At 43.0% G+C, this 25,032-nt stretch overlaps 2 protein-coding genes and 1 long non-coding RNA gene across 22 annotated transcripts in view; 2 read left to right on the top strand and 1 right to left on the bottom strand.

Annotated features, from left to right (window-relative positions):
* USP54 (ubiquitin specific peptidase 54) overlaps nt 1–21,171 on the top strand; it is a 149,244-nt gene extending 128,073 nt beyond the window's left edge. For 11 of the 14 annotated variants that reach the window (XM_066244233.1, XM_066244232.1, XM_066244234.1 and 8 more), the window contains 4 exons: nt 2,051–3,447; nt 12,560–12,672; nt 17,291–17,477; nt 19,881–21,171. In XM_066244233.1, coding sequence (XP_066100330.1) covers nt 2,051–3,447; nt 12,560–12,672; nt 17,291–17,477; nt 19,881–20,440 — 2,257 coding nt within the window. In that variant the 3' untranslated portion in view covers nt 20,441–21,171. The remainder of the gene's footprint in view (nt 1–2,050; nt 3,448–12,559; nt 12,673–17,290; nt 17,478–19,880) is intronic. The other 3 variants (XM_066244245.1, XM_066244243.1, XM_066244246.1) reach the window with 3 other exon arrangements.
* On the bottom strand, nt 4–24,122 carry LOC136313707 (uncharacterized). Its single transcript, XR_010727172.1, has 4 exons — nt 23,035–24,122; nt 3,272–3,491; nt 2,305–2,527; nt 4–178 (listed from the first exon to the last, which is right to left on the bottom strand). It is a non-coding gene; the product is annotated as an uncharacterized lncRNA (long non-coding RNA).
* Nucleotides 22,984–25,032, top strand: part of PPP3CB (protein phosphatase 3 catalytic subunit beta) — a 52,756-nt gene continuing 50,707 nt past the window's right edge. For 5 of the 7 annotated variants that reach the window (XM_066244253.1, XM_066244250.1, XM_066244249.1 and 2 more), the window contains exon 1: nt 22,985–23,047. The gene's annotated coding sequence lies outside the window, so the exon portion shown is untranslated. Of the gene's footprint in view, nt 23,048–25,032 lie in introns of all 7 variants that reach the window. The other 2 variants (XM_066244252.1, XM_066244251.1) reach the window with 1 other exon arrangement.

The raw sequence follows: 25,032 nt of genomic DNA, 5'->3' as shown, positions 1-25,032 counted from the left end.
TGCCTGGGAACCACAGGAGTGTATGTATGCCAGGGGAGGACGTGACCATGGCTGCTCCACAGCCACAGCTCTCATTGTCTTGGTGACTACAGGGGCAAGAAGACTCCTCAGAAAAAATTTCTTTTCTCAGTTCAGACATCCAGTGAAAGCTCATCCCACAGCTGGTACTTAATCGTTCCTAGAAAGATGTAGAAACCATAATATTAATAAATAGACCACTTGTTCATATTTCCTGTGGGGCGGTTTTTCCCTGAACCTGTGTAATACATGATTATTAAGTTTGTACGTATTAAGTTCTTAGACATGGCAATCCGAGCAACATTTCATGTTGCAGTAGAAGCCATATGATTTATTTTGGGATTTCAGTGGCTTCTTGTCCCTCCTGGAAGCAGAGAAAGCAGTCTTCCTTGCTCTGATAGAGAAGAGCCACGAAGACCCCTTTGTTTAGCTTCCCTGTGGTCAGACTAGGAAAATAGTCCCTGTGGCCACTGGTGTAGTTCTCACATTTTAGCCCTTGAATTTGGCTGTTGCTTAGAATAGATAGATTTAAGTAAAAGTAAATTTTGGGTACCGATAAACCTGAGTAGTTTTCAGAATATAAATATTATAAGAGCAGCTAACATGTTTTTAACATCTGCCTGTCCCCAGACACTAAGCTTAAACACTTGATGTTTTATTTTATTTAACTCTCACAATAACCTTAGGATAAGGACTATTGTTTAGCAATATAAATAAAGAAATCAGGTTTACAGGATAAGTAAGGTACCCAGTATTACTCAGCTAGTAAGTGGTATAGAAGCATGGAATGCAAATCCAGGTAGGTCTATTTGACGCCATTAGGTTTCCCATATAATGGGAAGAGTGAATGTTCCCATAGAAGTTTATAGTATATTTATATTGAAATTTAATGCTCATAGCGAGGACCTTCCTTTTTCTCCTATTGTATATTCCACTAGTTGAATACTGATCTGAGAGTCTGATTAGATAATGGTTTTCCTTTTTGTTGTTATTGTTGTTTTGCTTTTCATTTCTAGAGAGCTAGGCAGGAAATTCGAGCTACTCCTGCATGTTCCCTGACTGGGGAATCAAACCAGCAACCTCTGTGCTCCAGAACAATGCTCCAACCAACCAAGCTATCCAGCCAGGGCTTAATTTATATCGATTTTTAGAGAGACAGAGAGAGAGGGAAGGGAGATGAGATGCATTCATTTGTTGTTGCACTCAGTTGTGCATTTTTTGGTTGCTTCCAGTGTGTGCCCTGACCAGGCGTTGAACTCGCAACCTTGTTGTTTCAGGATGATGCTCTTAACTGACTGAGCTAACTGGCCAGGGCCAGTTTGAATATAAGCAATATAGGCAGTTAAACTCTTGCCTGAAAACTGTGCCACTTGATGCATGTGAATGATCAAGGTTTTATTTAAGTGCTTCTAACACAATTTTTAGGTCAGAAATACAAAACAATTAAGTGAGCAGCCAACTAAATGCAGTTAATTCTAACTTCCACTCCCAAATTTCAGTACAGTCACAGTGCATTACTTTGGGGAAACATCTCAGTGAGTATTACAACCAAATCCACACTTGAAATGGTTGATTTTATTATCCCATAAGCCCAAATCACCCTGTACTCTTTGGATTCTTTCGGTTGTTCTGCCTCTCAGGACCCCAGGTATGAGTGATTTCTAGGTGTTGCTTACTTTCCAGGTCATCTATATATGGGACTAGCAGTTTTTGTATTTTAATTTGCAAGTAAAGTATGATTGGCATAGGTCTTGACAGTTAGTGAAGGATATTGGCAAGGGCTTTACTTAATACTGTGTGACACTTTGATGAAGGCATGTAATAAAGAGTATTAATATTACCTATTGATTCGGTGTGAGCAGACCATGTGCCTTCTGTTGTGAGCCGCAACTGCTGCCTCTACTTGTGCTTGTCTTTCCATGTATTTTCACCGTGCTATCTTTGGATAGCAAGAAATGAGAAATGAATGGTTTCTTATAAATGATATTGTTAAACAAAATAGCTTATGACTGGTGCTCTTCATTTATTTCAGTGAACAGCCTATCCCGTTCCAAGTATTGTTAAGCCGAGAGGCCCATCTGGAACCCTACGTGAATACAGAGTTTGGGGCCAGTTCTTCCATCTACTCATCTGCTTCCTGCCATGAGACACACTCATCACTATTCCCAGAGTCATCTGTCCTGTCTGCCTCGCAGCACCATTCCCCCAGTAGGTCTGCCTCGAACCTTCTTACTTCAGTTGAGGTAGATCACATTGACTCCTCTATGTTCCACAGGCAGAGCTTACCTAAAACACCAGGGAGGACTGAGAAGAACTCTCATCAAGGTTGGGAATCATCTGATGTACCCAAGGGTAAGCTGCAAGGCTACAGGGATGACAACATCAGCTGCAACAGGATCCCCCTTCAAGAAGGAAGAGGCATTGACCAAGAAGAGCTATTCCAAGAAAAGAGGAATCTTGCTGATTCATCCCAGGTGATGCCTTGGTCACACCCAACTGAAACAGCCACCTGTGAGAGAGCAGATGCACCCAACGTAGGCTATAGACCTGCAAGTTCATCAGCTCAGCCCAGCCTTTCCCTTTACAGAGCCTGCCATCCCATAATGCCTGTTGCTTCTTCATCTGTGTTTCACTGTCCTGATACCATGCAGAAAACTAACGAATGCTTCCAAGCCAAAAGCCTCAAAACTTGGTTGACTTCAAAAGTGGATGGAGGCAGTGAGGAGCCCTATAGCTCAGAGTTTCTGGGCACAAAGGGGCTGGTCCGCTCTCTGACAGAACAGTTCCAGAGGATGCAAGGTGCCACCACAAGGGATGGTACAGGTTCCCAGGATAGAAGTTTTCCAAATAGTCTAAGAAAGAACTCTTCCCCTTCTGACTCTAAACCTCCTTTGCCAGAGGGTCAAGGGAAAGGCCATTGTTCTTGGGCAAAACAGCAACCCTCTGTGGATGGTAGGGACAGACTGCCTTTCTGGGAACAGCCTGCTGATCATCCTTCTGTTGCCACGAACTCTGGGCTGCTTAATGGTGAAACTTCTTGGGGAGGACAGCTCAGGTTGGCAGAGCCAGGTATGTACCAAGGGAAGCCACCTCAAGTAAAAGATGCTAGACCTAAAGAATTGGGCAGCAATGTTGACCTCGGGACTTCCTTGCCTTTGGATTCCTGGGTGAATGTCACAAGGCTCTGTGATTCTCAGCTTAAACAGGGGGTCCCTGGGCCAGGAATGAAGTCCTCCCCCAATGATCCCCATACCTGTGTAGCTTATCCAGACAGAAACCATATCCTTTTGCATCCTCATTGGAACCAAGACACAGAGCAGGAGACCTCAGAATTGGAGTCTCTCTACCAGGCGAGTCTTCAGGCTTCTCAAACTGGCAGTTCTGGATGGGGACAGCAGGATGTAGTCTGGAATCCACTTAGCCAAACAGGTAAGAATGCTGCCAGGGATGGGGAAGTGGGGCACATATAAAAGCTGAAAGCATGAGGACAAGATCAGAGTTGCGGTGGTGTTCTGTCCAAATAATACCCCCAGCTTAGGACGTGGTAGTAAAACTTTTTACTTTATTCATAAAGACTCAGGACAAGGGCTAGACATTTTTCTGGCTAGAATGAAGAATGAGGACAGAATATCATCACTCACGGGCTAGTTCCCTCCTAGAGAGAGAGACCAGTGAGTATATGCCCAGCGCTTCTTCAGTATACAGTGCTAAGAAATGGCTCATAGGTCTTCAGTGTGACATGGGTGAGGCTGTGAGGAAAAGTCATCTTTCCATGGTGTAGAAGCTAAACTAATCCCAAGATCCAGTTTCCAGATCCAACTCACAATGAGGATGTCCATGTTCAGCTAAATCTGCAAAGGGCATTTCCAGATCATACTGAAACAGCAAACCTCCCTAATCCCTTCAGAAACTGCCTGGTTTAGGATTTTCAAGGTAGTATACCTGTAGGGTACCCATTCACTGACTTTTTATTAGATAATATTGTGTGAAGAGTGAAGTCTACACCTTAAATTCACATCACAGAATTAGTTCTGGGAATTGAATAAATGAAGAATATTTATAAATTAGATTGACACACTTGTGAATTTCAAAGCCTGAACTATTGTCCTGGCTTCACATTAACTGTCAGTATAAATTTGGACAAGTCACTTAATACCCAAGGCCAAGTTTTTACCTGTAAAAAGAGAGAAATTAAATTAGTTCAATGATATTTTTTTAAAGATAACTTCCAACTCTTAAAATATGTATGATTTGCCCTGGCTGGTTGGCTCAGTGGTAGAGCGTCGGCCTGGCGTGCAGAAGTCCCGGGTTCGATTCCCGGCCAGGGCACACAGGAGAAGCGCCCATCTGCTTCTCCACCCCTCCCCCTCTCCTTCCTCTCTGTCTCTCTCTTCCCCTCCCGCAGCCGAGTCTCCATTGGAGCGAAGATGGCCCGGGCGCTGGGGATGGCTCCTTGGCCACTGCCCCAGGCGCTAGAGTGGCTCTGGTTGTGACAGAGTGATGCCCCGGAGGGGCAGAGCATCGCCCCCTGGTGGGCAGAGCGTCGCCCCCTGGTGGGCGTGCGAGTGGATCCCGGTCGGGCACATGCGGGAGTCTGTCTGACTGTCTCTCCCTGTTTCCAGCTTCAGAAAAATACAAAAAAAAAAAAATGTATGATTCTGTGAAATTGAACTCAGAGAACTTTATATTCAGCTCAGGCATATCAGTTTCAATAATGGTATGGATTCCTTGCACCAGTGTTTAATTTCAGCTAAACAAGTGTTTAATGAGTACCTACTACATCCCAAGGAGTTGTGGGAGAGAGATCACATAAATATGAGATTTGATATTTCAATGTTTTTTTAGGATGTGCATCCTAGTGAGACTATGCAATAACATTTATTAAGCACGGCAGTGTGGGAAGATCTAAAGAGTGAGGAAAAGCTCGAGTCTGCCTCAGTTAGCTTCCTGTCTAATGTATGGGAGAAATAAAACACAAATGTCAACTGTGTTAATAGTATATAAATAAATACATTGAAATTAAAATATAATTAACTAAATGACTGTCAAACATTTTATTACAAAAACAAAGCAAAACACAAAAACCTTATATTACCCAAAATAGCAACATTTTTCATAGTGGATAGTTTTGAAATTATATAAAATAATAAAAATGATTGATAATCACACACTTAAAATTTCATGAATTTACTTTTGGTTTTGCTTTTTATACCTATTTACCATATATTTTGTTTTGTTTTTTTCAAAAGGCAGGATCATTATGATATGGTTGAATATTTAGGCTACTTCCAACTTTTTAGTAATATTATCCTGTGATGAATATCTTTAAACTTAAATGTTTAGCTCCTTAGAATAATCTTTTTTTTTTTTTGCATTTTTCTGAAGCTGGAAACAGGGAGGGACAGTCAGACAGACTCCCGCATGCGCCCAACCGGGATCCACCCGGCACGCCCACCATGGGGCGACGCTCTGCCCACCAGGGGGCGATGCTCTGCCCATCCTGGGCGTCGCCATGTTGCGACCAGAGCCACTCTAGCGCCTGAGGCAGAGGCCACAGAGCCATCCCCAGCGCCCGGGCCATCTTTGCTCCAATGGAGCCTCGGCTGCGGGAGGGGAAGAGAGAGACAGAGAGGAAGGCGAGGCGGAGGGATGGAGAAGCAAATGGGCGCTTCTTCTGTGTGCCCTGGCCGGGAATCGAACCCGGGTCCTCCGCACACTAGGCCGACGCTCTACCGCTGAGCCAACCGGCCAGGGCCCTAGAATAAACTTTTAAAAGAGTAATAATTAGTTGAAGATTATAAACTTTTTTTTTTTAAGTGAGAGGAGAGGAGATAGAGAGACAGACTCGCCCACATGTGCCCCAACCAGGATCTACCTGGCCACCCCTGTCTTGATGCTTGAATCAACGGAGGTTTTTGGGGTTTTTTTAGTGCGTGAGGCTAACTTGGTCCAACTGAGCTATCCTCAGCACCCGGGGCTGATGCTCACACCAATGAAGCTACTGACTGCAAGAGGGGAAGAGTGAGAGAAGGGGGAGAAGGAGGGGAAGAGAAGTAGATGGTCACTTCTCTTGTGTGCCTGACTGGGAATCAAACCTGGGACATCTGTATGCCAGGTCGACACTCTATCCACTGAGCCAACTAGCCAGGGTGAAGGTTATAAACTTTTTAAAAATCTCCTGGCCTGACCTGTGGTGGCACAGTGGGTAAAGTGTCGACCTGGAACTCTTAGGTCGCCAGTTCGAAACCCTGGGCTTGCTGGTCAAGGCACATATGGGAGTTGATGCTTTTTGCTCCCCCCTTCTCTCTCTCTCTGTCTCTCTATCTCCTCTCTCTAAAATGAATAAATAAAAATCTAAAAAAAATTCTCCTGACATATACTGGCAAATTAGCCTTCAGGAAGATTATACTCCTAAAATCAATATGAAAGAGTACCTACCAACCATTAATTTTTTCTTTAACAATGAACAAAAACTAATTTCAAAAATCCATTATTAAGGCCCTGGACGGTTGGCTCAGTGGTAGAGCATCGGCCTGGCGTGCAGGAGTCCCGGGTTCGATTCCCGGCCAGGGCACACAGGAGAAGCGCCCATCTGCTTCTCCACCCCTCCCCCTCTCCTTCCTCTCTGTCTCTTCCCCTCCCGCAGCCAAGGCTCCATTGGAGCAAAGTTGGCCCGGGTGCTGAGGATGGCTCCATGGCCTCTGCCTCAGGTGCTAGAATGGCTCTCATTGCAACAGAGCAACGCCCCAGATGGGCAGAGCATCGCCCCCTGGTGGGCATGCTGGGTGGATCCCGGGTGGACACATGCGGGAGTCTGTCTGACTGCCTCCCTGTTTCCAACTTCAGAAAAAAAAAAAAATCCATTATTAAATCCGTTCTCAAAAATACTTGTCAAGCCCTGGCCGGTTGGCTCAGCGGTAGAGCGTCGGCCTAGTGTGTGGAGGACCCGGGTTCGATTCCCGGCCAGGGCACACAGGAGAAGCGCCCATTTGCTTCTCCACCCCTCCGCCGCGCTTTCCTCTCTGTCTCTCTCTTCCCCTCCCGCAGCCAAGGCTCCATTGGAGCAAAGATGGCCTGGGCGCTGGGGATGGCTCTGTGGCCTCTGCCCCAGGCGCTAGAGTGGCTCTGGTCGCAACATGGCGACGCCCAGGATGGGCAGAGAATCGCCCCCTGGTGGGCAGAGCGTCGCCCCTGGTGGGCGTGCCGGGTGGATCCCGGTCGGGCGCATGCGGGAGTCTGTCTGACTGTCTTTCCCTGTTTCCAGCTTCAGAAAAATGAAAAAAAAAAAAAAAATACTTGTCAAGCCTGACCAGGCAGTGGCGCAGTGGATAGAGCATCAACCTAGGATGCAGAGGACCCAGGTTTAAAATTCTGAGGTCACTGTCTTGAGTGCGGGCTCACCAGCTTGAACGTGGGGTTGCTGGCTTGATCATGGTATCATAGACATGACCCCATGATCGCTGGTTTGAGCCCAAAGGTCTCTGGCTTGAAGCCCAAGGTCACTGGCTTGAGCATAAGGGTCACTGGCTTGAGCAAGGGGTCACTCACTCTACTGTAGCCCCCCTCCCCATCAAGGCACATATGAGAAAGCAGTCAATGAACAACTAAGGTGCCACAACAAAGAATTGATGCTTCTCATCTCTCTTCCTTCCTGTCTCTCTGTCCCTCTCTCTGTTGCTCTTTCTGTCTCTCTCACCAAAAAAAAAAAAAAGTCAAACCAAACTAGCCTTTATTTTGGTTAGAGTCTGTTTTAAATTGAGTCTTTAAGAACTGACATGACATAAAATAATGAAGTGATCAGGTGAAATAAATCAGGTAGTTAGTTGATTATGAAAGAGAATGCCAATTAGCATCCATATATGACAGAATATATCTTTGGGGGAGTCTGCTTTATCTTACTGTAAAGCATTTATTAAGCACCAAATTACTTTTCCCCACATCTTTATTGATACATAAAATGACAGATAACATTGTGGACATTTAAGGTACACAGTGTGATGCTTTGATATATATATTGTTAAATGATTACCACAATAAAGTTAGTTAACATAACCATCACCACACCTAATTACAATGTTTTTTGCAGTGGGAACATTTAAGATTTACTCTCATCAACTTTCAGGCATATAACACAGTAACACAATATTGTTAACTATAGTCACAATCCCCAGAATTTAACAACTGTAAGTCTATACCAGTGGTCCCCAACCCCCGGGCCACAGACTGGTACCAGTCCGTGGGCCATTTGGTACCGGTCCGCAGAGAAAGAATAAATAACTACATTATTTCCATTTTATTTATATCTAAGTCTGAATGGTTTTATTTTTTAAAAATGACCAGATTCCCTCTGTTACATCCATCTAAGACTCACTCTTGACGCTTGTCTCAAGTCAGTCATGTGATACATTTATCCTTCCCACCCTAAAGGCTGGTCTGTGAAAATATTTTCTGACATTAAACTGGTCCGTGGCCCAAAAAAGGTTGGGGACCACTGGTTTATACCCTTTGATAAAATCTCTCCAATCTCCCACTCTCCCGGCCAGCCTCTGGCAACTACCATTGTATTCTCTGTTTCTATGAGTTTGATGGTTTTTAGGTTCTGCATAAGAGTTTATGCAGTATTTGTCTATCTCTGACTTATTTTTTTTAAGGTTTATGATATATAATTTACATACCATCCAATTCAATTAAAGTATACAATTCAAAGGTTTTTATTTTATTCATAGTTGTCCATCCACTACCACATCAATTCTTTTTTTAGTGCACATGCGAGAGAAAAAGAGAAAGAGAGAGAGAGAGAGAGAGAGAGACAGGCTCTGCCCGTTGGCTCAGCGATAGAGCGTTAGTCCGGCGTGTGGAAGTCCCAGGTTTGATTCCTGGTCCGGGCACACAGGAGAAGCGCCCATCTGCTTCTCCACCCTTCCCCCTCTCCTTCCTTTCTTTCTCTCTCTTCCCCTCCCGTAGCCAAGGCTGCATTGGAGCAAAGTTGGCTCAGGCGCTGAGGATGGCTCCATGGCCTCTGCCTCAGGTGCTAGAATGGCTCCAGCTGCAATGGAGCAATGCCCCAGATGGGCAGCGCATCGCCCCCTAGTGGGCATGCCAGGTGGATCGTGGTCAGGCACATGCGGGAGTCTGTCTGACTGCCTCTCCGCTTCTAACTTTGGAAAAATACAAAAAGAAAAAAAAGAAAGAGAGGCACAGACAGAAAGAGAATGATGAGAAGCATCAATTCTTCGTTGCAGCACTTTAGTTGTTCATTGATTGCTTTCTCATATGTGTCTTGACTGGGGGGCTCCAGCCAAGCCAGTGACCCTTTGCTCAAGTCGGTGACCTTGGGCCTTGGACCTGGGTCCTCAGCATCCCAGGCTGACGCTCTATCCACTGCGCCACCGCCTGATCAGGCACCACATTCAATTTTTAAAAATATTTTATTTGTTGATTTTAGCGAGAGAGTAAGGGAGAGAGAGAGACAGGAACCTCAATCTGTTCCTGTATGTGCCCTGACCAGGGATTGAACATGCAACCTCTCTGCTTTGAAATGATGCTCTAACCAGCTGGTCTATCCAGCCAGGCCACCACAATCAATTTTAAGGTGTTTTTATTACCCCAAAAAGAAATTCTGTACCCCTCCATTAGTAGTCACTCTTCATTTCCTCATACCCCTTTCTCCCAGCCCTAGACAACCTCTAATCTATTTTCTTTCTATAGATTTGCCTATTTGGGACATTTCATATAAAATATAGTATACTGTGTTTGTGACCAGATTTTGACATAGTTATAGTTCCCAGAAAGTTATACAAACACTGCCATTGACCTATATAACTCTTGTCATGGAAAATTTTCAAGTATATTAAAAAATTGAGTAAATATTATAATATTCCCCCTTTCCTACATATGCATTATTAATTTGTATGGTAGTTATTTTGGCCAATTATTAGCATATGGCCAATAATTGATTTAGATATAGCACCCTCCTCTTTCCCTCTCCCACTGGATTATTTTAAAGCAAATTCCAGACATTTTATCACTTTATCCATAAATAGTTTAGAATCTACCCCAAAGAAATAAGGACTATTTTAAAAGACAAAACTATAACTATTACATCTAAAAAATTAACAATAATTTCTTCACATAATACAGTAACCAGTATTCGTATTTTCTCAATTGTCCCATAGATTTCTTTTCACAGTTGGTTTATTTCAAATCAGGACCCAAACAAGATTCTCACATTAGCTTTGTTGATATGCTCCAAGGCTTTCTTGTCTCTTTTATCCTGTTGCATTTACTTGTTGAAGAAATTTGGTCATTTGTCTTCCTCATTCTCGATTTTACTGATTATTTTCTAGTAAAGTTTTGTTTTTATTCTCTAAACATCTTCTAGACTGTTTTTCTGTAACCTCGTACATAGGGCTAGAGACTTGATTAAAATCTGGTTTAGTTTTTTAAAAGTAATAATATTTCATAGATAGTACTTTGAACTTCTTATATCAGGAAGTATATAATGTCTGGTAGTCTTTCTTGTTATTATTGATCAGTAGTAGACATCATCTTAATTCTACCTTCTATCAAATCCAGAAATCCCCTCAACAGTATTCCCTACACATGGTCACCTCCACTTCCGCCTAAATATCTTTTTTTTTTTTCCTTCATTTTTCTGAAGCTGGAAACAGGGAGAGACAGTCAGACAGACTCCCGCATGCGCCCGACCGGGATCCACCCGGCACGCCCACCAGGGGCGACGCTCTGCCCACCAGGGGGCGATGCTCTGCCCATCCTGGGCGTCGCCATGTTGCGACCAGAGCCACTCTAGCGCCTGAGGTAGAGGCCACAGAGCCATCCCCAGCGCCCGGGCCATCTTTGCTCCAATGGAGCCTTCCGCCTAAATATCTTTAAAGGAATCAGAGCCTACTCCCTTCAGGAGGTTTCTACGGCCACCTCCTTGTCTAGGGAATCATGCTTGACTTAACTAGAGGAGCACCAGATTCTAATTATAGCAGCTATAATTCTTAAATCTGACTGCCCATCATAGTCACCTGAGGAGTGGCTTTTAAAAAGAGAGAAATAATTTTACATAAATGGGATCATAGCACACATGCTGTTTTTCTCATGGACAATTTTACTGTTCATCTCTCTTCCCCTCACATCAGTCCCCACCTCTTATTCCTCACCTTCCCAGATAATAATATAATGTGTATATTTCTGTATTTTTCTGTTGATAAAATCCTATGTAGATCCACATATACAGTGTTTTTTGGGGGGATAATATTAGAGGGTTTTTTCCCCTCTTAACAATACTTCATGAAAATCCCTCTAAGCCATCTCATTTAATACAATTAATTCTTTTTAGTGGCAGACAATATCTGATATTGAGAATGCCATAATGTATTTAGCCATTCTGCTATATATGGGCATAATTCTATTTCTAGTTCTGGCCACTACAAAGAATGCTACAATAAACTTGTATTGTTTTTGCTTCTTACTCCCAGGAGTAAAATTGTTGGGTAAGAGGGTAAATTATTTTCAATTTTAATTGCTATTTCTAGATTGCTTTTAAGGAAGACTATATATAACATTTTACATTTCATAAACAATGTCTGAGTATATTCTCCCACACTTTGGGGGAAAGCCTTTTAGAAATAAATATTCCTACGCTCTAATCACAAAGATACCGATTCAATAGATCTGTGGAGAGGTATAGGAAGCTGTAATTTTTTAAAGCTCCTGGATGAATTTGAGGTGGTTCTGGAGCCACTGTTTTTAAGCTCCAGGAAACATGAAAATAACTGGTCCTGTAGCTTAATATTAACAATATCATGTTTTAGCCCGATAACATATATTAGAATCAAAATACCAAATCAAGACATGAGTTGGCGACAGTCATAGGACATACCAGATTCAGGTCAAGGGCATGTGTGTCTTCAGAATGTAAGGCTTAATTAGTTGGGAGTCACATATCCAGTTTGGAGTTCTTAACAGTCTAGCAAGATTTTGAGGAAGAGATAAGCATTTAGTGATTGTTTAAAATTTAAGTGATTGAGAGAAGCTAATGGAAATAAAAGAGCATTATACATAAAAAATGTTGCTGAAGAACTGTTTATAATAACAGGAAATGAAAATTGAGAGACTTGATTATTTAATACTGGTTAAACTACTTACTACCTGTCAGACCACGGAACTCATTTTCCTGTTATGTAAAATGAGGAGATTTGAGAGATGACAGTTTCTAACTAGACTGAGATAATAGTTTCTTTGTCATCACACTCTCGAGAATCACTATGTCAGAAAATTTCCTCTGTATACAAGTCTTGGGCCCAAGTCTGATGCTAGAAGTTTCTTCAAGGTTTGTGTTCTGAAACCCTGTGGCTTGTAAGAAAACTATCCATATTCTAAAACAATTTCTACATTCCAGAAGCACACCTTCGTTAGATTCAAAGATGCATATGTTATTTAATAAGACATTAGTTGTTTTTGCACTACCAGGCCAAGTTTAGGCTCTAAAAGATGGGATGGTTTCAACTTATATTTATCTTTTCCTCCTCAGGCTCTGCAGATGGCGTGGGAAGGAGGTTGCACTCAGCCCCTGGCCTTGGTCTCTCAAAGACCCCAACAGCAGAAATGGAGCACAGTGAAGCCAGCACAGTGCCTGCTTCTCAGGTAGCTGACTCAGGTGCTAAAGTACTGGGCATGGGGTGGTGTGTTGGGGAAGAAATTGTAGAGAGATATGAGTGGTAGGGTTGGTGGTAAGGCAGGGGCATGGTGATGTGGGGCTATTAGATGAAAACAAGGTCTATGACAGCTTCTTTTCAATGAGAAGAGATTGCCACCTGGGCACTACCTTTCAAATATATCTAATTCAGGTCTCTCTAGTGGGTCTTACATTATTCTGTCCCGCATCCCTGGGGACAGGGTCTGTGGGAAAACCACAGATATGTTGTTACGTGTTTGCTTATGTGTGCCTGTGTATTTGAAGGCTACACCTTGCCTAGGCCGCAGCAGGGAGTACAGGGAAGATGATAAATATTTAATTGTTTTTTTTTTTTTTAGTTTATTCATTTTTAGAGAGAAGAGAGAGAGGAGAGAGAGAGACGGGGGGAGGAGCTGGAAGCATCAACTCCCATATGTGCCTTGACCAGGCAAGCCCAGGGTTTTGAACCGGCGACCTCAGCATTTCCAGGTCGATGCTTTATCCAATGCGCCACCACAGGTCAGGCCGGGAAGATGATAAATAGAGTGCAGAGAATTTCTGCTGCATCTACTGCAATCTTCGTGGCACTGTTGTCTTAGATAGTAAGGAGGCCCCAATCTCTTCCCACAGTTTTGTAAGTAGAATCAGTGTCTTTATTCAGAGCACCCTCTTTTTCTTGATAGGTAAAATATTGTGCAAGTGAAGGGGTAGAATTGAAGGTTGTAATTTGCGGGAAAGCCATGTGCACTCAGCAAAAATGAGGGCACATAGTTATTATTGACACACATTTAGTTGGAGCCCAGAGGAATGTCCTTTCCCCATAGTAGTTTTGCAAGCTGGATTATTTATAGAGTTCCGCAGGGTGAGAAGAGTTCTAGTAACTTTAAGAGGAGTTTCTCAGAAGCAATGGCTGCTGACTGGGTCAGAACTTATTGACTAATCAAAGGAAGAGATGGAGTGGAATATTGTTTTGCCTTTTCCTCTCCATCCCAGTACATGATTGAGGTCAAGTGTGCCTGCAAGCTGAAATGAAACATGTGCATTAAAAAAAAAAAAAAGGAAAAGTAAAAAGAAAATGATTTAAAAATCCTTTTCCTGAGGCCTTTCTTACATAATAAATGCAGTAATCTGTAACAGGTGAAAGGGACTGGGACACCAAGTCAGCAGAGATCAACAAACTCCAGTAGTTTCATCACTGGGTTTATAAATAGTGCCTTTTGAGAATTTCACATACTTGCCCAAGGCAAGTTTTTTCATTACAATAGAGGTCAGGATGCAAAGCATCAGTGCATTGAATCTTGTTCACTAGGTTAATTCAATAAAAATTTTAAAACAGGTTTTAAATATGTGGTATGAAAAGGTACAAAAGGATAGAGAGTGAAAACTAATTCTCTGTTCTACTATTCCTTCAGACCCAGTTTCTTTTCCCAAGAGGCAGTCATCTCTTCCAGCTTATTGGTCATTAGTTCCTGAAGAAATCTGAACGGTTTGCCATTCTTTTTGGAAAAGCTGGCTTTTTTTTGCCCAGCTCTTTTCCTACACTTTTAATGCATTTGATGGCAACTTGTTAATTTCCTAGGAGATTTGACTCTTTCTTTATTCATTCATTCATTCTTTTCAATAAATGCTCATGATAGGTACTGTGCCAGTTGCTGGGGATACAGTGGCTCATGAGCTAGATGTAGTCCCTGTTCTCATGGACTTCAGAGTTTACTGGAGGAGACAAAGAAGAATTCTAATATAACATCATAAGATTTAATGCTATGGAAGTATAATAAAAGGAAATCTAAACTAGACTTGAGGATCAGGCAAGGCTTTCTAGAAGAAAAAAATATGTAACAGGTAAAGAGACCTGAAGTAGATGTTAACTGAATTAAAAGCTACTCTGGTTATGACAAGATTAGAGTCTGGCAAGGGAAGGATGGGGAGTGTTGACAAGTGAGACTGGAAAGAATATAAACAAGGGTTATATCATGTACCACAGTAAGGAGTTTAGGAGGAGAGAAAGAAGTAGACATACTGGAGAGCCAATTAAGAAGCAAAAATCAATGGGACTTGGCATCTGCCTGCCTAGATATGGGGAAACACAAAGATCATTTCCAGGAATTATGGGCTGATTGATAATGATATATTTGAGGGAAGAGAAGCAAGAATATATTTGACGGAAGAGAGGTGTACAGTTTTGGATATACAGGGTGGGCAAAGTAGGTTTACAGTTTATATGGAAAATAATATATAATAAATAATACAAGATTAAACTCTGCATTTCATGTACTCATAAGCCTCCCCCCTCCATATTTAGCTTGAGTGGAGATAATCTGGTAGGCCTTTGAATATGAGACATATAGGCTTGATATTAAGATTTGAGAATCACAGCCTTTGAAAAGAGGAAGAGTATTGGGAGGCCCTGGCCAGTTTGCTTAGTGGATTGAGCATCAGCCTGGCATGCAGACATCTGAGGTTCGATTCCCAATCAAGATATACATGAGAAGCAACTGTTTCTCTTTCTCTCTCTCTCTTGTCCACTCACAGCCAGTGGCCTGACTGGTTCGAGCATCAGTCTCGACCACCGAGGACAGCTCATTTGGTCTGAGTGTCAGCCTCAGGTGTTGAGGATAACTGGGTTGTTTCGAGCATCAGCCCCAGATGGGTGTTGCTGGGTGGATCCTGGTTGGGGCGTATGTGGGAGTCTATCTCCCCTCCTCTCACTTGGAAAAGAAAATTTTAAAAAAGGAGCATTTGGAAAGAGAGGAGCCAGGACACATCCCTGAAGAATATCAGATTTAAAGTGGTTCTTCTGAAGAACTCTAAAAGGATACTTAGTAAAAGAGACCAGAGAGGTAGAAGGAAACCTAAGGAAATGTAGTATCACTTTCTTTTGTCCAGAAGAAAGGAATAGTTGGCTTGTCACATGCTGAGAGGACCTGGTCCTTTGGCTATATATAAATGTTTACTATGTGCCATGCTGTAGCATAGAAGGTGCTATAAGCATACTGATGAAACAACACAAATTTTGTCCTTGAATGGTTTACAATCTAGTAAAGGAAATAAGATAACTGGCATATAGATTATTTTATTTAATATTTATTAAGTGCCTATAATATTCCAGGTGGTTTCAAGGTGCTGGGGATACTGGAGCGAAAAGAAATGTATTCTTCTAGAAAAAGACGATAAACAAGTTAATCTTAGGCAATGTGTTATAAAGAAGAATAAGACAAAGCAAGGAGGAGTAAAGAAGTAACAGCGGTTATTCTCAGGGTTATTTTTGATAGAGTAGTGAGGGAAATAGGCTCCAAGGAAGTAACATTTGATCAGAGACCTCAGTGGTATGAAGGTGTGAGCCACGGGGAGAATATTCCAGGTAACAGAAGCAGTAAGTGTAAAGGGCCTGAGCTGAAGTGAGCTTGGTGCATTTAAGGAACATTAAGAAGGTCAGAGTGTAAAACGGTCAGGAATGTTAGGAGATAAGTGAGAAAAATTGGCATTGCCATATCACATAGAAACTTTCAGGCCATAGTAAGGAGATAGAAAGAGATCAGAGGTTGTTGATGTGATCCAGTTAAATTGAAATATGAAACCTATGGGTAGAAATGAGAGTACTTACAAAGGCAACTAATGGAATGGTGGATAAAAATCTGCAAAATCAAAAAAAAATTTGCAAAATCAAGGGCAATGTCAACATTTGAGCCTTGGTGACTTAAGAAAATGTGGTACTGACTGACCTGTGGTGGCGCAGTGGATAAAGCGTCGACCTGGAATGCCGAGGTCACCGGTTCGAAACCCTGGGCTTGCCTGGTCAAGGCACATATGGAAGTTGACGCTTCCAGCTCCTCCCTCCTTCTCTCTGTCTCTCTTTCTCTCTCTCTCTCCCTCTCTCTCTCTTCTCTAAAAAAAAAAAATGAATAAAAAAAAAATAAAAAAAGAAAAAAAAAGAAAATGTGGTACTTGGAGGAGGAGTTTGAAAGAATGTTGGTTCAGTTGTAGACATATTAATGTTTCAAATGTTAGAGGAAATATTTATAAGATTTTACCATAAAAGTGAATGACTAATGGAGTACAGAGCAGGACAGAAGCATCAGTAAGTGTAAACTTGACAGGCAAACAGGGAGACAATGCAATGTAGCAGTGATAGAGAAAATGGAGTGATTGTACACTGAAGGAGATACACTTTGGTTCCCAATATTTAGAGAGTATAGAATTTTCTTTCTTGGTCTCTCAGGCTTTCTGAATTTCTCTCATTTCTTCTCTATTTTAAAAATTCTATCTTTGTCTCTTTAATTCCACTGTTAGCAATAAGGAGTTACTAAAGACCTAGATGTAGGGTTGGAAAAGTGAGGACTATGAAGAAGACAAGTTAGGAGAAAAGGATCTCCAGTTTGGTGTCTCCAGTTTATAGTGATCGGAATGTTTTCTGGAGGGACTAGTAGGAAGAGTGACTGAGTAAATGAGTCCCTTTCAGAGCAAGTCATGTGTACACTCTAGTTCCCTCCACCCACCCACTCCCCGTTTGCCTCACTGTGTTTACCCAACCATGTTGTTCTCTGTGTTAATTCTCATCTTTGTGTTTTTTTGTCGTCTCATTATAAGGATTCATCAAACTCGAGGAAAAAGGCTTTGGAAACCAGGCACCGTTGTTCCAGCTCCTCTTCCCTCCCTGTCATCCATGACCCTCCTGTGTTTCTCCTTGGTCCCCAACTCTACCCACCCCAACCACAGTTCCTGTCTCCAGATGGCTTGATGCCCAGCATGGCAGGGGAGCCCCATAGACTCCCAGGTAACTTTCCCCAAGTCTAATATTATGTGCCAGAATGTAGTACCTTTCCAAGGACCTAAAGGTTCAAATTAGTACATCTATGGGTGTGTGTGTCCCAAGGTGGGGTTGTAAAGGGATATGAACTGCTGCCTTAAGATCAAGCATTGATCTAGACGAATTGTGATTAAATCATTTCTTGGTCAACATGGTTCTTAGACCAAGAGTCTAAGAGTTCCCAGAATCTAACTACCCATGACAATGAAATTCTTCAGTCATGATTGGATAAGCTTTTAAGTGACCAAGAGGAGTTAATACCCAGTCTTTAGGATCTCCTCAAAACAGAAAATGTCATCTCTATGTGTTTTCTCTACTTTTATTCCCTAAGTCTTGGTTGAGGGATGGTCTAGGGCCCTGGTCGGTTGGCAAACTGTGGTTCGTGAGCCACATGTGGCTTTTTGGCCCCTTGAGTGTGGCTCTTCCACAAAATACCACGTGTGGGCGCCACCTTGATAAGGAATGTACCTACCTATATAGTTTTTTGTTTTTTTTTAAGATTTTATTTATTCATTTTAGAGAAGGGGGGAGAAGAGAGGAGGGGGAGGAGCAGGAAGCATCAACTCCCATATGTGCCTTGACCAGGCAAGCCCAGGGTTTCGAACCAGTGACCTCAGCATTCCAGGTCAATGCTTTATCCACTGCGCCACCACAAGTCAGGCCCTACCTATATAGTTTAAGTTTAAAAAACTTGGCTCTCAAAAGAAATTTCAATCGTTATACTGTTGAAATTTGGCTCTGTTGACTAATGAGTTTGCCGACCACTGGTCTAGGAAGATAAGGAGTGAATGGGAGACTTGGGAAGACCCTGTACATGGATTACAGACCCAGACAATCCTGGGGAAGGTGGGCAGCATCCATCTGGCTTTCTCCCTAGCAAGATTTGCTTCTTTTCCTCTTCAAGGCTGAATCTTCAGTTTAAGGCAGTTTAATCACAATGGGAAGGGGAGGTGATACTAACATCTAGTTAGTAGAAGTCAGGGTTGTTGTTAAACATCCTGCAATGAATGCAAATGGAAGTTTCCCTGTACCTCCTTATTCCCCAAACAAAGAATTATCAGTCCAAAATATCAGTAGTGCTATGGTTGAGAAACCTTGGCTTATGGATAAAAACATCCCAGTGCAGGTGGTGGTTGTGATTCTAGAACAGAAATAGATTAGTATTGTTATTTGTGTCTAAATTTTAGGGGTCTTCAGATAAGCAGGACTTCTGGATAGATGGATATTCTGTTACTCTGTGGAGCAGCCAGGTAGCAAGCTTCCTTTGACAATTGTTAGGGGTATCTGATCATACAATCAGCCTTTATTGCAGCCTGTTCTACACCAAAAGCTATAGTGAATACAGAGTTGAGAAAGAAGGCAGCTCTCTATTCTCAAAGAGCTCAGTGTTTATAAGTAATCAAAATATGCATACATACATACATATAACAATATAGAACAAATGCTGATGGGATATAAACATAATGGGAAGTGTGTTTTTTTATTATTTTATTTTTTACAGAGACAGAGAGAGAGTCAGAGGGATAGATAGTTTCAGACAGACAGGAATGGAGACAGATGAGAAGCATTAATCATTAGTTTTTCGTTGCACGTTGCGACTTCTTAGTTGTTCATTGATTGCTTTCTCATATGTGCCTTGACTGCGGGCCTTTAGCAGACTGAGTAACCCCTTGCTGGAGCTAGCGACCCTGGGTCCAAGCTGATGAGCTTTTTGCTCAAGCCAGATGAGCCCGCGCTCAAGCTGGCGACCTCGGGGTCTTGAACCTGGGTCCTTCCACATCCCAGTCCAATGCTCTATCCACTGCGCCACCGCCTGGTCAGGCAATGGGAAGTGTTTTTTAGAAGTGATTTTTGAAGTTATTTTGTTACTTAAGGAAAGGGAAATTAATGTATAGAAAGGGCATTTCACATTGTATATGTGGGAGGAATGATACGAACAAAAGCAGAGATCTCAGGATGTATAAAAGTAACGGTGCCATGTTAAGAAAATGAATGATGTTTTAAGTGGTAGCTCTAGGAGTAGAGCTGTTACAATGAGAGTGTACATTTGCAATATTAGGGAACTATACTAGAGTGTGTGTGTATGTATGTGTGTGTGTTGAAGCTGCTGAAGGATTATAATAGAATGAGGTAGAAGTATGGCAGCATTCAGGAGACTATTTTATTGGCCAGGTTGGAGGTAAGAGACTTAATTTTAATGTATATTAAGATTTAAAACAAATGAAATTAAAAGCAAAACCAGGCTCCTTCTTTCCCTTGTGTGTATGCTCTTGGAGGGGTGGAGAGTTGGAAGGAACACCCAGGAATGGTTGTCTGGGAAAAATGATTTACTGTAAGTGCTCAATCTCTGGGTTTCTTTTCTCTTCCCAGGAACTTCAAGGAGTCTCCAGCAGTTTCTGGCTATGTGTGACAGCAGTGAAACTTCCCAAGGAGTCAAGTATGCAGGAACAACTTTGAACTACCGGAGTCTCCCCCATCGTTCTACAACAGATGCCTCTTGGGGACCATGGTCAGAGGCCAACCATCATATCGGGGCTAGATTCCTGACTACTCCAGGGTGCAAGCCTCAGCTAACCCACTCTGCCACACTACCAGAGAGACACCAGGGCCTTCACCTTCCTCATGCTCAGTCCTGGGGGGATCTTTTCCTTTCACCTTCCCACCCTCCCATTGTTCACCCTGTGTCCCCACCATCAAGCAGAATTCATGTACCCCTGAGGCCAGCTTGTAATTTGGGTCCTGTTCCAGGGTCTCGAGCCCCTGGTCCTCGAAGAGTAGATATGCCCCCAGATGATGACTGGAGGCAAAGCAGTTATGCCCCACAATCTGGGCACAGGAGGACAGGGGGACAGGAGTTTCTGTTTGTTCTAGCAGATGCCCCTGGAAGAGAGCAGATTAGGGCTAGAGCCCTGCAGCACAGCAGGTGGTAAAGTCACCCCTTTCCTTTCTTGGAGCCACAGTTTTCTCTGTTAAACTGTACTGTGGCAGAGTTCATACTCTGCATTTCTGCCAGGATTGTGCTAGTCTCATCTCATCATAGAGTTGGCAGTTTCTCCTAGGGGTACCAGGGACCTCTAATGTAATATGGCTCTTTGAGAAGTAATATCTGAAATTCCAATTTCTATTCACCTAGCAAAAGGAAGCAGTTGCTATTTGGGACTTTATTTGAGCCACTTTACATTACTCTGGACCCTAGTCATTCCTGAGGTTATTTTTTTCCTGGGTATTTTATGCCTTACCTGTGCCTGGGCCCTCATCCTGTTCCTCTACTATATTACCAACTTTTTTTCTTTGTTTTATCTACCTATCCCTATTACCTTACTGCCTGTCTTCCCCATTCCCCAGTCTTGCAGGAACATGTAGCCCTGTTTATTTTCCTGACCACAGGGCAGTCCACCTACCCAGTATTATAGACTGTCAGCCTTCCCTTTGCCCCCAAACCTTAGGTCTAGGATGCAGAGCTGCCAACATAACATTTGCCCTGTGAACAGATGGAGTCAGGCACACTAACACACCCTCCTGTCTCAGCAGCAGAGCCATTACTGCCACTTGCTCAGTCACTATTGTAAACCCTCAGAGTCAGCTGAACTATTTTAGGGCCAAACATACTGTTTTTGTAAAGTATTTTTCATTAATAAATCTATAAGATAGTTCTATTTAATTCTTTGTCATATAATTATCCTTTTAAATCCTATTTTATGCTATTGCTCTTTGTATTGGGATGGGCTGGCCTGGATAAGCAAGAAATACCAATTTCCAGTGGTCTGGGGCTCCCAGAGAGTGAGTCATGGCCCAAACATATAGAGATAGATGGACAGGAGTATGTATGTGAAAATATATGAAAAAAAAAATTTTTTTTTCTGAGTGAAAGTGAGGAACCAAAGAGTTGAAGGATTGAAGGATAGTTGAAAAACATATTCAAAGTAGGAGTCAACGTACCCATGGAGTGACTTTCTTGTTACCGCTGCTGCTAAAATATTTTCTAACCCTTTCTTGCCAAGAGGCACTAAACATGTTACACGCCTTCTCCTTCTCTCCTTAAGTAGATTTTCTAGAGATTTGACCTCTTACAAATTCATTCCTCCCTCTACAAATTTGTGATGTGCCTCCTCTCTTCCTTACTCTCTCCCTATGGCTGCTCCAACCTCTTCCCTTTCTGTGGAATTATTGCACTTCTATGCCAGAAAGATCCATTTTCATCCCTACCCCACTCCCAAATTCTCCTCCTTCTAAAAGATATTTTGTGGGCTCCCTTTCCCAAGAATATCTACCTATTGGGCATTCCCCTTCTCTTTTACCCTAGGTCTCAGGATCACTGAGATTGACAAAAAAGAAGAGGTAGAAAGGTGCTCTTTGAGATCTTTAAACCACTGCTTACCTAATTATCACCACCCATTATCAACAGATTCTGAGCACTCGTAGTATTAAGCAGGAAGATGAGCTGGAATATCTCAATGCCTCCCACTTGCTTCCTGTGCCATCAGGATATACATCTTAGTGGATATGCCGCTCTCTATGCATGATTCAGTATAGCTGCCATCGTCACACACACATATCTAATAATTACTGATTGAATAGTCAATCAGCTCTTGTCCCACTATCCCCTTCCTCGTAAATGTCCATGCCTATGAAGGTTTCATAAGTCACCTGTGCCTGGATTCTGTATGTGCACAGAAACACTGTGGGAGGTATGAGTATCTAATTTCCAACTCCCTACTTACTCCTCTGCCTTCCAAATCTCTGATTTCTGACTGAATCAAGAGGGAGGCTGTGCTCTTTTCAGGTTAGTTCTGTAGACTCTTGGAATAGCTTTTGGTGTCATCCCTTCCTTTCCCCTTACCCATTTGATTCTTAAGCCTTGGAGCCTGATCTGCTGCGCCTTCAAAGTCTTAACAATTCCAGGCTCTAAATACAAGGGCTGGATTCTCTCTCACAGTCCACTTTCAACAGTCACTTCTCTGTAGTGCCTGCAATGCCTCTATTTCTCTTGTCCCTTACCAACCAAAGTACCCAGATCTGGTAGCCAAATGTTATACACTTGTTTTTCTAATAGTAGTTGATTCTAATAATTTTTTAAAGTTAGTAGACGCAGTTTGATCACGTCTCCTCGTCTTACCGGTAGCTCCATGAGAGCTGGTGTCGTGCTTCCTAGCACTCATTCACTGCAGCAACTATCAGCGGGCGGACCTCACTCCTCACTATTTAATTTTTGCCTGCCCAGAATTTTAACTTGATCCCTTAGCCTCGTCCTGTTTCTCTAGCCTCAGTAATTTTGACTAAGTCCCTAGAGTCTGCCCCGCCCCCGCACGCGCGGTGCATGCCGGTCTTAGCCCCTCTGTAGGGAAAGAGGGTCCGCCATGTTCCCCGGCGGCGCCGCCGCTTGGCTCTGGTAGCCGCCGCCCCCGCCCCCCACCCTGCCCGGTCCAACGTCTAGCCGAGCCCCGGGCCCAGCATGGCCGCCCCGGAGCCGGCCCGGGCTGCACCGCCCCCGCCCCCGCCCCCGCCGCCCCCTCCCGGGGCTGACCGCGTCGTCAAAGGTGAGAGGTGGACGAAGCCCTGGGGGCCTGGCCTGAGGAGCTGTGTGCGAGGGCGGGCGGGAGACCGTCCCCTCCGGAGCGGGCCCGTAAGGGCGGGCGAGTGACTGGCTGTCTCCCTTGGGGAGTGGCCCCTGGGCGGGCCCCTGCTGGGCCGGGCTGAGTTGGTGGCGGCGGCTCCGCGGTGCTGTTTGCCTTCAGGCCAGGTTGCTCTCCCGGTCTCCTAGCCGCGGCTGAGGCTATCAGCCGCTTGGAGCCCCTTTCTTTTCCTACTCGCCTGTCAGAGCGGCCCAGAGGCCGCGATTAGCTTCCTGCTATGCGACAGCTGCACGCCTGGCTTGGCGGGGCGGACGGAGGGGCTCGGGACCTTGAGCCACGCGGGGCAGTGAGAAGTCACCTCGGCTCTGACCCACGCGTTCACCCCAGTGACAGCCGTCCGGCTGGTTCGCCCCTAGTTAGTGGCAGCCCCAGGGGTTCGCGGTTGGCCCTCAGGTGACAACCAGCATGGGGGAAACCATATGGAATCCGACAAAGGTGAAGGGATGAGGCAGGATGGGGGACGCCGGCTTTCAGTGCAGAATAGATGAAGAAGAAAAGGTATAAAAGACCCCCCCCCCGAAAAAAAAAAAGCCTCGTGGGTAGGTAGAAGCATCTACTCAGAATACCGTCAACACTGGTCGAAGGCCGAAAAGGGTCACAACCCCTTCCCTTCAAACATACCCACACCCCCCCCTATAAGGAAAAGTTAAATTTATAGTTGTTTACCAACAACAGATTAGCAGATCAATGTAAAATAGAAAAATTGAGGGCTAATTGAGAGTGCTTCAGATTCCCATGCTCTTTGGGAGAGCCCGTCAACTTCAGACACTACTGTGGAGGTGAAAAACAATTCGGAATGATTTTTCTTTACCGTGTAGCGTGTTCAATAAATTGAAATAATTTTAGATTAAAAATTTTATTGTATTATGTTTATTTTTGAAAAACAGGTACTACCTTTTTTTTTTTTTAATTCAGCTTCTCAAATATACTGGCACAATGTTTGAATACTGTTAAGCCCAGTTTTTTAAATCTGATGAGATATGTTTCCATTAAAACATTTAAAAACAAGAAAAACTTTTCCCTTTGTGTTATTTTAAGTTTTCAATTTGAGCCTCCTTTAATAATAACACTAATTTGTATCCAGGCTTCTGTGGGTAATTTTTAAAAGTTAGTAGTATATCCATCTGGGCCAGGCATTGGATTGAGCTGAATAAAGAGTTTATGGAATCCTTGTCCGCAGTAATCTTTTTAAAGTGAAAGAGAGAGAAAAAAAGAAAAGATTGATAGTTCTGGCATTCATTCTACCATGAAATACCGGAGTTTTGTGGGATTGGAAACAAGATGTGGGCTGCCTTTTTGTTTTTTGACTGTATATCTGTGTTATATGTTCATTTTCCTGGACACTTTTCACCCTACTGTTAAACGAGATAGCCCATCTAATATATTCCTGAGCAATGAATTTATGCTATCCTTATGCTTTTGAGTCGTTTTGTTTCTTGTCTGTCATATATGTGGTACTGTTTTCCCTGTACTGCTTTAATTAATATAGTAAAAGATTTCAAACATAACGCATATTTCTTAGGGGTAAGTTGTGAACTGCAAAGTTATATTTGATTGGTATGAAATAAAGTTAATTTAATTTAGGTAATTAAGAAGCTTGTTGGTATAGAAAATTATAGTTAAATACAGCTCATAGATATAAGATCTCATGTTCTCAGTAGTATGTTCTTCATCAAGACAACTTTCATTTCTTTATGGAATTTGTTAGCCAGCTGGACTGCCTGATGTGGATCACATGCTTATAGAGATGGTTTGCAACACACTAGTTTGCACATGGAGTCTTGTCTCTGGCTTCCTCAAAATTACTGGGAAATTCACCTTTCATACTGAAATCCACTTTTAGATTTTCTCTTCAGGCTTCTTTCTTGCCTTTTTCATTCAATAATTGT

The sequence above is a fragment of the Saccopteryx bilineata genome, chromosome 9 (assembly GCF_036850765.1).
Source record: "Saccopteryx bilineata isolate mSacBil1 chromosome 9, mSacBil1_pri_phased_curated, whole genome shotgun sequence".
In the NCBI taxonomy this organism is placed as follows: domain Eukaryota; kingdom Metazoa; phylum Chordata; class Mammalia; order Chiroptera; family Emballonuridae; genus Saccopteryx; species Saccopteryx bilineata.
Note: the sequence above shows the minus strand (reverse complement) of the source record. Positions and strands in the feature narration are given on the sequence as shown.